Source organism: Sarcophilus harrisii, chromosome 2, assembly GCF_902635505.1.
Source record: "Sarcophilus harrisii chromosome 2, mSarHar1.11, whole genome shotgun sequence".
NCBI lineage: Eukaryota > Metazoa > Chordata > Mammalia > Dasyuromorphia > Dasyuridae > Sarcophilus > Sarcophilus harrisii.
Window position 1 is genome coordinate 591,065,356 of NC_045427.1, and position 17,783 is coordinate 591,083,138.

Consider the following 17,783-nt stretch of genomic DNA (forward strand, 5'->3'; position numbering starts at 1 on the left):
CAGGATATATACATGGGTAACTTTACAGCATTAACAATTGCCAAACCTCTTGTTCCAATTTTTTGAGGTCAGATTTTTAACTCCAGTCTTCCTAACCCCAGGCTCAGTGTTCTATCTATTGTGTCATCATCATCATTACTTTGTGTCAGGACCCTGATTATGCTAGGTGCTAGGCGTATAAATATAATGACCTAAATAGTTCTTAAATGCAGAGAAACAGTTACATACATAAGTATATGGTGAATAAATATGAAATGAATAAATACAGAGTGATTAAAGAAGTTTAAGAAGGTGGGGGCCCTAATAATATATACCATGACCAAGTAGGATTCATACCAGGAATTCAGGGCTGGCCCAATACTAGGAAAACTATTAGTATAATTGATTATATCAATAACTAAACCAACAGAAATATCTCAATAGATGAAGAAAAAGCATTTGACAAAATCCAACACCCATTCCTATTAAAAACACTAGAGAGCAGAGAAATAAATGGAGTTTTCCTTAAAATGATCAGTAGCATCTATTTAAAACCATCAGCAAGCATCATATGTCATGGGGATAAACTAGATTTTTGTAGTTGGGGAGATATATTTAGTCTCATCTTGTAGGATAAGATGGCAGCTAAGGTGGTACAGAAGGCAGAAGCTGGGTTGGAGTCAAGGAGATCTGAATTCAAATCAAGCCTCAGCTGTGTGTTGCTAGCTTTGTGACTCCAGGAAAATAATTTTACTTCAGTTTTCTTAACAGTAAAATGGACTTAATAACATTTACCTCTTAAGGTTGTCATGAGGATTAAATGAGATATTTATAAAGGCACTTAGCATGAACCCTAACACATGATATATATATTCCCTTATTTGCCCAGCCCCATTTCATCATATATGTTCCTTTAAGGTTTAGCTCCAATTTCAGAGGGTAATATTTTCTGACTTTGTCCTCAAATGTTGATGGGCCTGGAATCTCCCAAAAGGAAAAGAAAAAGGAATAGTATGAGTTTCCAGAGGTCCTTGATTAAAATGCCTAGAGGCAGCTAGACAATGCAGTCAATAGATATGAATCATGAAGAATTTAAATACCCTCAGATATTTAATAGCTGTGTGATCCTGGGCCAGTCACTTCACTCTCTTTTCCTGTGTTTCTTAAATTAGAAAAGGAAATGGCAAACCACTGCAGTATTTCTGCCAAGAAAAGCCCAAAATAGATCACAAAGAGTGAGACGTGCCTGAACAGTTCTTTTATTTGACCTCTTTTCCCCCTTTGATTTTTTTTTAATAAAATGTATTATTTTCTTTCCCTTTAACCTATCCTAAAGAAAAATAAATCGCTTAGAATTAATATGCTTAGAAAATCAACACATGCTATGTTCACTTCTTTTTTCTGTTTTTTTTTCTCTTGTGGTTTTTCCCTTTTGTTCTAATTTTTCTCTCCCAATATAATTCAAAAAGAAATGTAGGTTTACATTTTTGTGGGGAAAAGATATGGTAGACTCTTGTGAATTATTGAATGGGATCCCTAAGAAATATATTTTTATTGATTTTACCATGACACTATAGATATGATCATGGCCATGACAGTGAGCCAAATTACAAAGAATTCAACAATAAATTTAAAAAGAATAAATACCTTTAAAGATCACATTCAATAAAAATTGTAATAACAAAAAAGAAATGTGTATTTTAAAAGTTAGTATACATGTTTAACCAGAAAAAAAAACAATTTTTTAAAAAAGCACTATTATGCTTAGTCAAGCAAAATGAATTCCTACATTGTCCATGACACCAAAATATGTTTTACTGTGCATCCTGAGTACATTACCTTTCTGTCAGGAGGTGAGTAACGTAAGTTATCAATTCTCTATAATTAAAGATAGTTATTACATTGACCTGATCCTGACCCTCTGTTCGACTACTCACATTATTTCAGATCTCTCCCCAAGTCACTAAGTTCACTAAACCCACTCGGGTCTTTTTAAACAACTTCTGTCCAGTTATACTTCTCTCATCTTGTCTTTGTGAATTTGCTTTTGTGTGTGTGTGTGTGACTTGCCATTTATTATTCTTATATTTAATTTTTAAAAATCATTCTAGCCCAACATATTACCTTCCAAAATCTTTTGGGATATCTCTATAACATTAGTTAATATATTATTATATCCAATATATAATATTGATATTATATAAAACCATAATTTATAATTGATATAATATATCATATTGATATGATTAATACAACATATCTAATAATATAGTTACATTGATATTAGTTATTCCTCCCAATTCCGTGTCTTCCACAGATTTGATAAGCATGTTCAGCTATGCTTTTATCTAAGTCATTGATAAACATATTAAGTACCAGAGGACCATTCCTGTATCCCTGAGACATCATACTCCTTCCAAATTAATAAAAAGCTATTAATGACCAACTCTTTGGGTTTCAATTTACCTAACTAGATTGTGTATCACATTTTTAACCATATCCACAAAAATAGCATGAGATATGTTTTCAAATGCTCTTTATTTTTTGCCTAGGCAATTAGGGCTAAATGATTTGCCCAAGATCATGCAGCTAGTAAATGTTAATTATCTGATGGTGGATTTGAACTCGGGTCCTCCTGACTTCAGGGCTAATGCTCTATCCACTGCCCCCTCAAATGCTATTCTGAAAGCTGGACAAACTATATCCACAACTTTCCACACACAAAAACCCCTATATATACTCTACCAGTAGTATACCAAACTATAGCTACAACTTTCCCTTAATATATGTCCATATATGCTAATAGATTACATATATATGTTAGTTTTGTTATATGTTTCCTCCTTACATATGTCCCTATTTTCTCCTGTCCAGATCATATATGTATACTCCAATGACAATATTGCTTCTATTTCTGTTTATTCCTCTTCACCATGCTTCCTCACTCTGGTTCCAAGATTTCCTTATATAAGAATACCTTATAATATTACCATTTTTACTTTATCTTCACTTTATCCTCTTTTCTTGAATTCTATTCAAACTATATTCCTATCATAGGCCTTTCTCACCATATCTTAATGGCACATTTGAGATGAAATGTGCCCTTAGATCTTTAGTGTATATTGCTTTTTGGACATATTCTTTTTTCATTTGTATCTAGACTTCCAAGAGTATGTTTTTATTTCATTTTATTTTATTGCTAAATTTTCTTTCTCAGGAAATTTTGTCTTATCAAGAGTTCTACAGTCATCAGAATTGATCATCTTATAATCTGCTGGGTACAATGATCTCCTGGTTCTGCTCACTTCACTCAGCATCAGTTCATGTAAGTCTCTCCAGGCCTTTCTGAAATCATCCTGCTGGTCATTTCTTATAAAACAATAATATTCCATAACATTCATATACCACAATTTACTCAGCCATTCTCCAACTGTTTGGCAACTCCAAGTCCAACTGGTATCCACTCAGTTTCCAGTTTCTTGCCACTACAAAAAGGACTGCCACAAACATTTTTGCACATGTGGGTCCCTTTCCCAACATTCTTTTTAAAATAAAATTTTGAGTTCCAAATTTTTCTTCTTCCTTTCTTTACCTCTTCCTCCCCAAGATGGTAAGCAATTTGATATAGATGTTGATATATGTGCAACTGTAAAACATATTTCCATATTGGTCACATTATGAAAGAGGAAACATGCAAAAGGAAAGAAAAAACTATGGAAAAAACAAAATGAAAATAATATGCTTCTATATCCATTCAGACTCCATCAATTCTTTCTCTGAATATGGATAATATTTTCCATCATGAGACATAGAATTGTCTTGGGTCATTGTATTGCTGAAAAGAGCTATACCAGTTATAGTTGATTCATTCACAGTGTTACAGTTACAATGTCCTGGTTCTGCTCAGTTCACTTTACATCAGTTCATGTAAGTCTTTTCAGGTTTTTCTTAAATTTACCTGGCTCATTTTTCATAGCACAGTAATATTCCATTATGTTAACATACCCCAATTTTTCAGGCAATCCCTAATTGAGGGGCAGTCCTTTAATTTCTAATTCTTTGCTACCACAAAAAGAGCATTATAATTATTTTCATGTAAGTAGTCCTTTTCTCTTTTTTATTATCTCTTTGGTATACAGACCCAGTAGTGTTATTACTGAATCAAAGGGTATATACAGTTTAATTGCCCTTTGAGCAGAAGTCCAAAATGGTCTCCAGAAGTTTTGGTTCAGTTCACAACTCTACTAACAGTGCATTAGTGTCCCAGTTTTCCCACATTTTCTCTATCATTTATCATTTTCCCTTTTCTGTCATATTAGACAATCTGATAGGAGTGAGGTGGTGTCTCAGAGTTGTTTTAATTTGCATTTGTCTTAACATAGTGATTTAGAGCATCTTTTTAATATGACAAGAGCTTTGAACTCTTAATCTGAAAACTACCTGTTCATGTCCTTTGACCATGGAAATGTTATTTTGCTTTATTTTTACTTCATTATTTTTCTCAGAGAATCTTGGCTTTTTTTTCCTTGAAATTACTTTTATTAGTATTTAATTGTAGGTCTACAAAATAATGCTTATCAGCAGTAAATTGACATGACAGTAAATTTATAAGTTAATTTAGGCAGTCTTGTAATTTTTATTATATTGGCACATCCCCAAAAAGGGCAACCAATATTCATTTAGTTATTTGTCAATATTTATTCTTTAAAAGATTTTCTATGTCTTTGTCCCTTGGTAGATTGACTTCCAGATTTTTTTTTTTGCTATTTGTAATTATTTTGAATGAGATTTCCTTTACTATTATTTTCTTGTGGATTTTGTCATTACTATTTGGAAATGCTATTACCATAGTTATACCTTTAATTTTTTTTGCTCTTATCTTATTTCTGTTTCTAGTGTTTTTAAAACTCTGGCTAGCGACACACTAGGAAAGTTTTTGATATTTTTCCATTGCAAATAATGCTAGCATAAACTGGGAAAACATTTTTACTTTTAAGGGTTTAAGGGTTCTGATAAAGGCTTCATTTCTAAAACATATAGAGAATTAACTCAAAAGTATAACAATTCAAGCCATTCCCCAATTGATAAATAGCCAAAGGATATGAACAGACAATTTTCAGACAAAGAAATTGAAGCTATTTCTAGTCATATGAAAAGATGTTCCTAATCACTCTTGATCAGAGAAATGCAAATTAAGATAACTCTGAGATACCACTACCCACCTGTCAGATTGGCTAAGATGACAAGAAAAGATAATGACAAATGTCAGAGGGGATGTGGGAAAACTGGGACACTGATGCATTGTTGGTGGAATTGTGAATTGATTCAATCATTCTGGAGAGCAATTTGGAATTATGCCCAAAAAGTTATCAAACTGTGTATACCCTTTGATCCAGTAGTGTTACTACTGAGATTATATCCCAACGAGATCTTAAAGAAGGGAAAGGGACCCACATGTGCAAAAATGTTTGTGGCAGCTCTTTTTGTAGTGGCCAGAAACTGGAAACTGAGTGGATGCCCATCAGTTGGAGAATAGCTGAATTAGTTATGGTATATGAATGCTATGGAATATTATTGTTCTGTAAGAAATAACCAGCAGGATGATTTCAGAAAGGCCTGGAGAGATTTACATGAACTGAAGCTGAATGAAAGGAGCAGGACCAGGAGATCATTATACATGGCAACAAGAAGATTACATGATGATCAATTCTGATGGACATGGCTCTCTTCAACAACGAGATGATTCAGGCCAGTTCTAATTGTTCACTGATGAAGAGAGCTTTCTGTGGGAACTGAGTGTGGATCACAACATAGCATTTTCACTCTTTCTGTTGTTTGTTTGCACTTTATTTTCTTATTTTTTTCCTTTTTGATTTGATTTTTCCTGTGCAGCAAAATAATTGTGTAAATATTTATGCCTATATTAGATTTAACATGTTTAACATATATTGGACTACTTGCTATCTAAGGGAGGGGGTGGGGAAAGAAAGGGGAAATTGGAACATAAGTTTTTGCAAAGATTAATGTCACAGAATTATCCATGCATATGTTCTGAAAAATAAAAAGCTTTAATTAAAAAAAGCAAATAATGCTAACTTTTCATTTTAGTTACTTTTTATAATATTAAAAATTGCCCTTCTGTACCTTGCTTTTACAAGGGTTGTTACTGTTTTTTGGCATAAATGAATGTTGTGCTTCTGTCACAGGCTTTTTCTGCATCTATTGATTTATAATCATGTGGTTTGTTTTTAATATGACTGATTATATTGTTTTGTTTTCCTAACATTTATCCATCTTTGCATTCCTAGTATAAATCTAACTTGGTCACAGTGAATAATATTTTGACTCATTGCTGTAGTCAGCAAATATCTTTTTTTAAATTAACATTTATTTTCAAAACATTTGCAAGGATAATTTTTCAACATTAGCCTTTGCAAAACCTTGTGTTTCAGTTTCCCCCTCTTTTCCTTCCTCCTTCCCCTAGATGGCAAGTAATCCAATATATGTTAAACTACATGGATAATTTTCTTTTCTTTTCTTTATTTATTAATTTATTTTTTAATCATTATAGCTTTTTATTTACAAGATAGATGCATGGGTAATTTTTCAACATTGGCCCTTGCAAAACCTTCTGTTCCAACTTTTCCCCTCCTTCCTCCCACCCCCTCCCCCAAATGCAGACAGACCTATACATGTTAAACATGTTAAAGTATATGTTAAATACAATATATGTATACATATACATGGAAAATTTTCAACATTCACCCCTACAAAACCTTGTGCTCTCATTTTTTCTCTCTCTTCCCCCCACCCTCTCCCCTAGACAGTAGGTGATCCAGTATATGTTAAACATGTGTGATTCTTCTATACATAGTTCTACAAATATCCCAGCAAATATATTTTTGATAACTTTGAGTAGACACTCTCACTGTCCCTGTCCAAGAGCTAATAATACATCATTGCAATATTTGAAGTTACTTTAACACAGGAGACTTTTAAGAGGATGCACTGATACACACCGACATCACAGGGCACGTTGGAGACAGACCAGAATAGGCAAGCTAGAGAAAGGGTAGGAAAGAAAAACAACCAAGATAATGTCTATTTCACAATTTTGCCCGAGGTTAACTCTGGCCTGTGTTGGCCACGTTCCTACCTTTTATTTGTGCAGGAAAGGTTCCGAATCCCAGGTTCCTGCCCTGTTCCTCTCCAGCCCCCTCTGCTCACTTGGTGTATGGGAAACTCTCACAATTGTTTGCATCCTTTCCTTGCCAACACATCCACACATGCACAGCCTTTCTTAGCCTGCTTCCCCTCGGTCCCTTTAGATGCTTAAATGAGCCAGTGTCATTGTAAGATTGACAGCTCCACTCCCTATAAGAATAAATGTCCTGTTGTTGCCCAACTCGGTCTGAGTCCCTAGGACAGGCACTAGTTAGCTTTGGAGTCAGAAAGACTCATCTTCCTGAGCTCAACTATGGCCTCGGACACTTACTGTGTGATCCTGAGCAAGTCACTTGATTTTGCCCATTTCCTCATCTGTAAAATGAGAAGGAAATGGCAAACCGCTCCAGTATCTCTTCCAAGAGAACCTAAAATGGGGTCATGAGTGTTTCATGTCTGAAACAACCCAACAACGAAAAGAACAATGTCTGTTCCTAGAATTAGGTAACCAGAATCAGAAGACCATGGTTGTAACAATAAGGGTTTAGATTTTCTCTCTTTGGGATGAAATGTAAAGAAAGTGTCAGCTTCTTGAGGGCAGGACTTATTTCATTTTTATCTGTGCCTTGGAAGATACCTAAAAGATAAGGTACCTCATAAATGTTTGTTAAACTGAATTGAATTAAACTCAGGAGAAGAAACTCCCAGAATTTTACCTTATTCAAATACTGGTCAGATTTAATAATAAGTAACATTAATTTTGCCTTTTAAGGAACACTTTTCTCACAGCCCTGTGAGGTAATGATTGTGTTGCCAAAATATAATGGAAAATGTGCTCAACTTTGAGTCAGGAGCCTGGGTTCACATACAAATTCAACCCCTTACATGAATGTTATGGAATATTATTGTTCTGTAAGAAAGGACCAATGGGATGATTTCAGAGAGGCCTGGAGAGACATGAACTGATGCTGAGTGAAACCAAGAGATCATTGCACATAACCACAACAAAACTATTCAATGATCAATTCTGATGGACATGGCTCTCTTCAAAAATGAGATGATCCAGGCCAGTTCGAGCCGTCCACACCCAGAGAGAGGATGATGAGAACTGAGTGTGGTTCACAACCTAGCATCTTCACTCTTTTTGTTGTTTGCTAGCATTTTATTTTCTTATTTCTTTTCCAGTTTGATTTGATTTTTCTTGTACGGCAAGATAATGGTATAAATGTGTATATATACATTGGATTTAACATATATTTCTACCTTGTTTAACATATATTGAACTATTTGCCATCTAGGGGAGGGAGTAGGGGAAGAGGGGGAAAATTGGAACACAAGGTTTTCAAGGGTTAATTCAAGGGAATTATCCATGCATATGTTTTGAAAATTAAAAAAAAAACTTTAATAAAAAGGAGTAATTGGATCAGTTCACAACTCTTAAAAAAAAATCAACCATTTAATCCTTGTGTGACTATGGGCAAGTTCCAGTCATCATGTCTTTGAAAGGAAGGAGTTGGAGTAAATGATCTCTGAGGTCCCTTCCAGCTGATTCTAGGATCTTTTTTTTATAGAAGAAATCAAATAAATGATGTGCTGAGAATTGTGTAACTAGTAAGTGTCGGGGCCAGAATCTGTGCGCTAGCTCCAAGGCCATTGTTCTTCCTCCTTCCTCTTGATGACTCCCTCGGGCAGTAATGGGCTCTTTGTTGCAGGCTTTGTGGTGCAGGGGTCCAATGGCGAGTTCCCCTTCCTGACAAGCATTGAACGGCTGGAGGTGGTGAGCCGAATTCGACAGGCGATGCCCAAGGACAAGCTCTTACTAGCCGGCTCGGGCTGCGAGTGTAAGAAGCCATGGGGGATCCTTGGGTGGGGTAGCGTGTGGGTCAGTTGGGCAAACTCCCTCAGTCCTTTGGGTTTCAGATGTGGATTACTTTGCTTGGCTCACTCTGAGGTGTCTGATTTCTTTGTCTCAGAACTGTCCTTCAGGGCCAGGAGAGTGGAAAGATTCGAGTTTGAATCTTAAATCAGTTATTCACTACTTGCATGATCTGGAGAAAATCCCTTAATTTCTCTGAATCTCAGTTTCTTCGTCTGTAGAATATGAAGTTGACCAGATTTTTCTCTCCAGGTATAAATCTGTGATCCCACCATGTTTTGCTACTCCCAAATTGCTTTCTCGTCCTACAGCCACTCAAGCCACCGTGGAGATGACCCTCAGCATGGCCCAAGTTGGAGCTGATGCTGCTCTGGTGGTGACCCCGTGCTACTACCGAGGCAGGATGACCAGTGCAGCCCTGATCCACCACTACACCAAGGTGTTTCAGGGCTCAGGGAATGGTGGTCAGAGATGAGGGGCTCAGAGAGTGGGGTGGGAGGTGAAACCGCCCCCCCCCCAACCTGGCGTGGGAAGGAGAAAAAGAATTAAGCTTAAAGAATTTAACATTAGGTGGGTTTTTCTGGAGGAAGATAAAGTCTGTATTACCTTGGGGTGCTCCCCAGTGAAATGAGTAAAATGTGTTTAAGGCACAGGTGATTTGGGAAATCCAAGGTGGGAGGCAGGAGGGGCCAGTGTCACTCAGGCCCGGGGCAGGTGCTTATACCATCTCCTCTTTGTACCCTTCAGGTGGCTGATCTGTCCCCCATCCCGATAGTGCTGTATAATGTTCCAGCCAACACAGGACTAGATCTGCCTGTGGATGCTGTGGTCACCTTATCTCAGCACCCAAACATTGTGGGCATTAAGGAGAGTGGAGGAGATGTGAGTCAGTTCCCAGGATCCCTTGCCCAGATCTTCTCTTTACCTGTTGAATCTTTCTAAAGTACAACCTGTATGCCATCTCTGCTCCCCCACTGTCCTCATTCCCTCAAGGTTACTTAGGCCCTCTCCTCAAATATCTCAAATTCTACTTGGTTGACACTTTTCTTGAACGTATCACACATTATTTTGTACAGTAGTTATTTCTGCACACATAGATTAGCTCCTTCTAGAGATTACAGGCTTTCTACCTCCCCACCTAGCACTGTGGTTTCTACTCAGTTAATGTGTCGAAGCAAGTCCTCAGGGACATACCCATTCATACCCTACTGGCACAGGTAATTTCACTAATTAATAAAGCTGCATTTTATTATAGAAAGACCACTGAATTTGTAGCCAGAGGACCCATGTTCAAATCTGATTTTTGTTATTCCTATATTCCTGTTATTGTATTGTGTTCTTTTATTATTGTTACTTGTTGTTCTGTTGTTTGTGTAATCTTAGGCAAATCATTGAAATTTTGCAAAATGGAGAGAGGAAACTGGATCAAATGACTTCAAAGGTCCTTTCTCCAAGTCCATGATCCTATAACTCCTAGTCCCATATTCCCCTTATCCTAACTCCTGGGTTTCTCTGTGTTTTCTCTCTCTTACATTTTCTAAGCTCTTATACTTTTTTTTTCCTCTTTGGTCTTTAGTTAATAATGTTTTCCTAGTCCTGGCCCTGTTTATGTCCAGAAGTTTTTCAGCCTCTGTTTGATGCTCTATCTAATTTTGCAGGTCACGCGAATGGGCTTGATCATTCACAAAACCAAGAAGCAGGATTTTCAGGTGTTGGCAGGATCTGCTGGCTTCCTCTTGGCCAGTTATGCCATAGGTGAGTTAGCCCATTTAAACTCAGGGGTTTTCACTTTGAGACTTTGGAGTATATAGAGACAAGTGGGCAAGAAGGGGCAAATATTTGTTAAGCACTTACTATATGAAAGGCACTGTGCTAAATGCTTTATACCTATTTTCTCATTTTATTCTCTCTCTTTTTTTTTAAATTTATTTAATAGCCTTTTATTTACAGGATATATGCATGGGTAACTTTACAGCGTTAACAATTGCCAAACCTCTTGTTCCATTTTTTCACCTCTTACCCCCCACCCCCTCCCCCAGATGGCAGGATGACCAGTAGATGTTAAGTACATTAAAATATAAATTATCTCATTTTATTCTCATAATAACACCTAACAGTTAAGGAAACTGGGGCAGAGTGAATTGTCCAGGGTCACCCAGCTAGCGTCTGAGACTGGATTTAAATTCCGGTCTTCCTGACTCCAGGCCCAGCATGCATTGTGCATCCAGCTACTTCTACAAAAATGAAGTTCAGAAAGGAGACTGTGGAAGGTGACCAAATAGGGGTGAACAGGATAGAGCAGAGAGGGTGGAGTTGGGCTAGCCAACCTCGTCACTCTGAAACCTCAGGCCTGCTGCCAGGAGGTTGGCCCTTGTGAATATTTGGCCCTTGATTTTGTTTGCTGCCTCACACTCTGGGGCAAAGATGCCTTGCTTGTTGTGGGAACACCTAGGGCCTGTTGTAATGCCCCAGGCTCCCTGTTTTGATACAGATTTAGCTCCTCTAATCTCACCTTGTAAATCATTCACATTGGACAGTGGCCCTGGGCCTCTCCTCTTCAGGTCACCTTCTTCCTATCTCTCAGTGTAGAATGACTTAATGCGGAGGCTTTTGGATTGGCCCTCTGATGGAATGGAAAGGGATTTGGGGTTTCTTGCTCCATGTTACCTTGTCGGAGGTCAGAGTCCCTCAAATAGGCAAAATATGTTGTTGATTGGACTTGGAATGAAGATCTCAGTTCAAATACTTGGACTCCTTTTAACACTCTTGAGCTTTAGGGATTTGGGCAAATCAGCTGACTTTTTTGAGAGGCCATTATCTTCATTTGTTAAATGAGGATGACAATACCTTCCTACTTTCCTTAGGTACAATGGATAGAGCACTGGGTCTGGAGTCAGGAAGAACTAAATACAGATCCAGACTTGTTTTATTTGCTAGCTGGATGATCTCGGGCAAGTTACTTAATGTTGGTCTGCCTCAGTTGCCTTAATTGTAAAGTAGACATAAAAAAAAAACCCCACCTTCCTGGCAGGATTATTGTGAGCATTAAATATTTGTTAAGTACTAGCACAATGCCTGGATAATAGACTCTGTATAAATGCTTATTCCTTCTCTCCGTTACCTCCTAGGGTTGTCTTGAGGTTCAAATGTGATTATGTATTTAAATTCTGTGCAGACGAATGTTTGTGGCAGCCCTTTTTGTAGTGGCTAGAAACTGGAAACTGAATGGATGTCCATCAGTTGGAGAATGGCTGAATAAATTGTGGTATATGAAAATTATGGAATATTACTTCTGTAAGAAATGACCAACAGGATGATTTCAGAAAGGCCTGGAGAGACTTACACGAACTGATGCTGAGTGAAATGAGCAGGACCAGGAGATCATTATATACTTCAACAACAATACTAGATGATGACCAGTTCTGATGGATCAGGCCATCCTCAGCAACGAGATCAACCAAATCATTTCTAATGGAGCAGTAATGAACTGAGCTAGCTATGCCCAGAAAAACAACTCTGGGAGATGACTAAAAACCATTACATTGGAATTCCCAAACCCTATATTTATGCACACCTGCATTTTTGATTTCCTTCACAAGCTAATTGTACAATATTTCAGAGTCTGATTCTTTTTCTACTGCAAAATAACGTTTTGGTCAGGTATACTTATTGTGTATCTAACTTATATTTCAATATATTTAACATCTACTGGTCATCCTGCCATCTAGGGGAGGGGGGGGGTAAGAGGTGAAAAATTGGAACAAGAGGTTTGGCAATTGTTAATGCTGTAAAGTTACCCATGTATAAATCCTGTAAATAAAAGGCTATTAAATTAAAAAAAAAAAAAAAGAATCAACACCATTTTGTAATAAAGAAACATTCTCTTTTGAGAAATCAAAAAAAAAAAATAAATTCTGTGCAGACTTTAAAAGTACTACACAAAGGGCAATTATTTATTTGGAATAAATAATAGGAATAGCTTGCTTTTGTATGGGCTTGAGAGTTTTAAAGCACATAAGACATCACATTTGACCCTCTTCTCCCCATTTTAATTGAGAAAACAGTTCATTTCCCTACTTTTAAGTACAAATTTTTAGTAAACTATACCTCAGTGTATATATCAGGTGCCCCTAAAAGCACCTGGAAGATAATGGATCAGTCTTTCAACAAAGTGGCCCAGGGTTCTAGAAAGAATGATCTGGTTACTAGCCTTAAGGGACTCTACTTCTCCCTGGCTTTTACTGGATTGTGAGTTAGCAGTTGTCTTCAAAGAGAAGAGAAATGCGGTGGGAGATTGGATTTATTTAATCTGTAAGCTTCCTTCTTGTTCTCAGAAAGGAGCTAAGGGCCTTGTCCCCAGACCCCTCATTCCTGTTTATTATACTGTTCTTTCTCCATAGGTCTAGAACCAGTCTACCTGTTTCTACAGTTTCTTCTCTAAATAGTTGCGATTCTTGGGATCAAGGAGCAAGGTTTCTTCCCTGCTCATGATTTGGGTCTCAAGGAAGCTTAGCCAGCAGATAGGACCTTGATTCCTCTGAATCATCCCTCCCAGCTCCCCTGGGTGCAGTCAGCATCACAGCTCCTATTTCTTGCTGTCCACCAAACTCTCTAAATAGCTCTCGATGCTTGGGAATCCGTTTCTCTCATGCAGGACAATGGTAGTCTATATTCTGTGGTCACTTTGATCAGTGCTAAGTTGACAATTGCTTTCTCCCCATCTTATCTGCACTGGGCAGGGGGGTGACTTGAGGACCAAGACCGAGTCCTACTTACTGGTCAGCTACAATGTGGTTTAGGGACAAGATCAGTGGGAGTTTAGAGACCTGGGTTCTAGTCTCTGCTCTTCTCCTTGCTCTTCAGGCCAGGTCCCTCTGCCTCTTCAGGCGCCAGCATTCTCTTCTGTAAAATGGGATCGTACTAAATATTGCTCCTGGGTCCCTTGCAGATCTGAGTGCAGAGATTCTAAGGCTCCCAGCAGAAAGGAGGCTCCCAGAGACTTCACTGGGGCAGGTATGGGGGTGGGAGCTCTTGCAGGCTGTGGCTGTGTTTTATGTTTTATTTCTTGCTTTGGTGGCAGGAGCCGTCGGGGGTATTTGTGCTTTGGCCAATGTCTTGGGAGCGCAAGTGTGTCAGCTGGAGCGTCTCTGCCTCACTGGGCAATGGGAAGATGCCCAGGTTTTGCAGCATCGCCTCATCGAACCCAACACTGCGGTAAGCTCCCGGTCCAAGGGTCCTCCTCCCTTTGTGTCGTTTACAGGGCCTCTGCATGTGGACAGCGCCCTGATTCATCTCTTTGTTTTCAGAGCCAGTGCTTTCTGAGAGGCAGGATATTCTTTCAGAGCTCTCGGGGTACCCACTGGGGAGAGGGGGGAGACTGGTGGTGGAGAACACTGCCACAAGGATGGCATCCTGACCCTGAGATAGACAGTGTAGAGGGTAGCTGAGAGCATGGCCCAGGCTGGTCCTGGAATTCCCGTGCCAGTGTTAAGGGCTGATGTGGAAGACGAGGGTATCTTCTGGGAGGCAGGAGGTTGGGCGTTGGCAGTGCCAGCACAGCCAGAATTGGGATGGCAGAAAGGCAGGAGTGTTCCCTTCCTATTAATGGCCCTTGGAGAAGCAATCTGTTTCCTCTCCATTTTCATTCTCCTCCCCTTCCCAATAGGCACCCCCTCATTATAATCTTGTGATAAGCTAAGATGTAAATGTTTAGTCCAGATATACAATAAATTGCGGTGTCTTTGGGTAAGTTTATGGGGGACCAGCCAGGTCTCAAATATAGAGCTGAGGTGTGATTAGAAACAGCATTAAGACAGTCTCTGAAGGCTAAAGGGATGGCTTCCTTCCCTTGGATCCCTTCCCCTCCTTCCTTTGGACTGCTGAGAGATCTAGGGGATGGATGGGTCTAGTTTCTCTTATTTTTTTGCCCCTTATAATGGGACACAAAGAAGGACATGAATCCAGATTCAAGGAAGGAACAGTTGGGGAGACAAGTATGGGACTCCTAGGATACAGAACTTCCTGGGGGTTATAAATAGGATGTCACAGTTTGTAAGATGAAGCCCCTCCAGCTAAGCTGCATCAGGGTACATGCTGCCCTGGCACATTAGACATTGTTCTGTGAGACTGGGCGACTTGTTCCTATAGTCCCCACTGAGCCAAACATCCCTTCTGCGAAAAAAGACAGGACACAGAGGGAATGATTGATAAAGACGAGCAGACAGAATGTGAGACAGGCAGAGAGACAGACACTGAGGTAGATAAATACAGGAAGGCAGAGAGAGGCAAGCGGACAATGTAGAAATACTGTACCCAGAAACTGCCTGTATCCAGGCTAAAAACAAGAATGTTCTTTCAGAGTTCTTAGGGTACGTACTAGGGAGAGGGGGGAGAATGATGATGGAGAAGCAGCAGATTTGATCTGTCATTATTAGGAAGGAAAGAACTGCCTCTCAGCCATCCCCAACTGTGGCTGTGCTGGCACTGCCAACAGCCAGCCTCCTGCCCCACAGGAGATTCCCTTCTCTCCTACGTCAGCCCTGGACTTGGGCACAGGAATTCCAGGGCCACCTGTCCGAAGCCTGGGCTGTGGTCTCAGCTCCCCTAAGTGCAATTTGATGTCAGCAGATTGCCCTGCCCCATTGTACACAATGTCCTCCCTCCTTCCCACCCCCATGCCAGACTTCTGCCCCATGGCTATATTTAGGAGTTTCCATGGCCTTCACTACCCAAGCATCTAACCTCCACTCTTCCCTTGGGCCTTAAGGACTCTGTAGGGGGGTCTTCAAGAGTTCTCTAGTGACTCATGCACTTCAGGGACAGGGCTATTAAGTTTTCTACCCACTGGGCCCTGTTCCCTCCTCCTCACCCCCTAACCCTGTCATCCCATTCCAAAAAGAGTTTAAAAGGATGACCTCAGATTGGTTAGAATGGCCCCTCCATGATTGCTAAGAAATGCTATCCTCTGGTGGATGGTTACTCATAACACCAAAAAAGTTATTTTTTAACCTCTTACAGAAAATGTCCCTTTTGTGCAGTGAAGAACACCAAAGTTTAGAGTGCAGGCCACGGATTGGGGAGAAGCAGGAAAGTTTGAGGGTCATAAGGAGGAAAAGGGGAAATCAGTTCTTAAAGAGTAGTTTGAGATTATGGAGGCCAGTGAGTCACCTCCTAGGATATATTTCTGGCTCTACCTCAGAAGCCCCTCTCCTCCTTTCCTTTGGCCCTCCTGGTTTGAATATTATCTGTATTCTGGGCCCCAGCTGACATAGGACACCCCAAAACTAGGACCTATAGGACCAGCCCAAAAGTTGGACACTTTCTCCTAGAGACCATGCTCTGATGGTTATCCCCCTTCTCTCCTAATTAGGTTTTTGTTCATCCTAGAACTTGAAAATAAGTTTCAGATAAAGGGAAGGAAGCAGGGTTAAGAATGAGGGGAACCTCATTGTCATTTCCACTTATCACTAATGGTCTGCTGTTTCATTTCCTTGAGTCAACATGAAAAGGGTTTGGATTTAAGTATTTCTTCCAGATCTAAAAATATTGAAAAAACTTTTCATCTTTCCCTGTTTGACAAAAACTGTAGTCCTATACTTGACTCTCACTCATCACTAGTTACCTTGTGCCTCTCAGTCCTTGAAATTTGGCTCCAGATTTCCCCCTTGGTGGTATAAGCTTTGAAGTTTTTTATTCTATGCCCAGGAGAAGTGGGAGCTCTAACTTTGAGGGATGAATGTGGTCGGACCCGATAAAGTTAGAAACTACCTCTGATATTTCCTCTCAGGTCACCCGACGCTTTGGGATCCCGGGACTGAAGAAAACCATGGACTGGTTCGGCTACTATGGAGGGCCTTGCCGTGCCCCACTGCGTGACCTGAGCCCTGATGAAGAGGAGAAACTACGCTTGGATTTTACCTCCAATGGTTGGCTGTGATGGCCAGATGAAAAGCAAGTCCATCCCTTGCCAGGCTTCTAGTTGCCCTCTACCTCCTATACCCATAGCTGTAAGGACTCAGTGGAGTCAGGGGGAGATGCGGTACTATTACCCTTGCCCATTCTTTCCCATACTCTGGCCCCTAAGGATGGGACTCAACCTTTTTTAATCTCAGTTTTCTCAGCTGTAATATGGGGACAAAAATCACCTACCTCACAGGGGTGTTGTGAGGATCAAATAGTACATAAAGCAGCTTCACAAATTCTAAGACACTGTATAAATGTGGGGTATGATGTCTCCAGGCCCTTCCTCCTTCACCAGACCCTGGCCAGGCACGTGCTAGCATCAGGACTGCTTACTTCCTGCAGACCGCCAGCCTCTCATCTGTTTCACTGAGGCGTGTTCCTCGGCATCCCCGTTAGGAAAAGATGTTCTGGTTACTTGGGTGTCTGCCCCAGCCTTTTTCTTATGACCCCAGGATCCAAAAGGGAGGGGGTGGGGAGTGACGGGCGTGTTATATTCTGAGTGGAATGAGGGTGTCGGAGAGGATGAAACGGGGGCTGCTCAGGCTCGGGAGGACAAACCCGAGGCTGTTTTGCCCAGAACAAAGGCGTGGCGAGGCCTGCAAGCACGTTTCTGCCTCCTGGTGGGAGTGTGCGGGAAGAAAACCCGGAGCTGAACGTCCCAGCGAGGACAAAGGCAAGGTCGTTAGCCCCGGGCCGCCCGGGCCTGGCTCCATGTTGGCCAAGCTGAGAGCAGGGCCTGGCACGCAGGAGGCACTTCCCAGTGCTTCCCTTCCCATCACCTCAGCACCCCACCCCTCAACGG

General features: G+C 40.2%; 1 protein-coding gene across 1 annotated transcript in view; it reads left to right on the forward strand.

Moving 5' to 3' along the window:
- The window catches only part of HOGA1 (4-hydroxy-2-oxoglutarate aldolase 1), a 29,606-nt gene extending 12,370 nt beyond the window's left edge, over positions 1–17,236 (forward strand). The window contains exons 2-7 of the mRNA XM_031956208.1: positions 8,856–8,984; positions 9,331–9,458; positions 9,767–9,901; positions 10,678–10,774; positions 14,100–14,233; positions 16,806–17,236. Coding sequence (XP_031812068.1) covers positions 8,856–8,984; positions 9,331–9,458; positions 9,767–9,901; positions 10,678–10,774; positions 14,100–14,233; positions 16,806–16,955 — 773 coding nt within the window. The 3' untranslated portion in view covers positions 16,956–17,236. The remainder of the gene's footprint in view (positions 1–8,855; positions 8,985–9,330; positions 9,459–9,766; positions 9,902–10,677; positions 10,775–14,099; positions 14,234–16,805) is intronic.
- Positions 17,237–17,783: the final 547 nt, after the last annotated feature.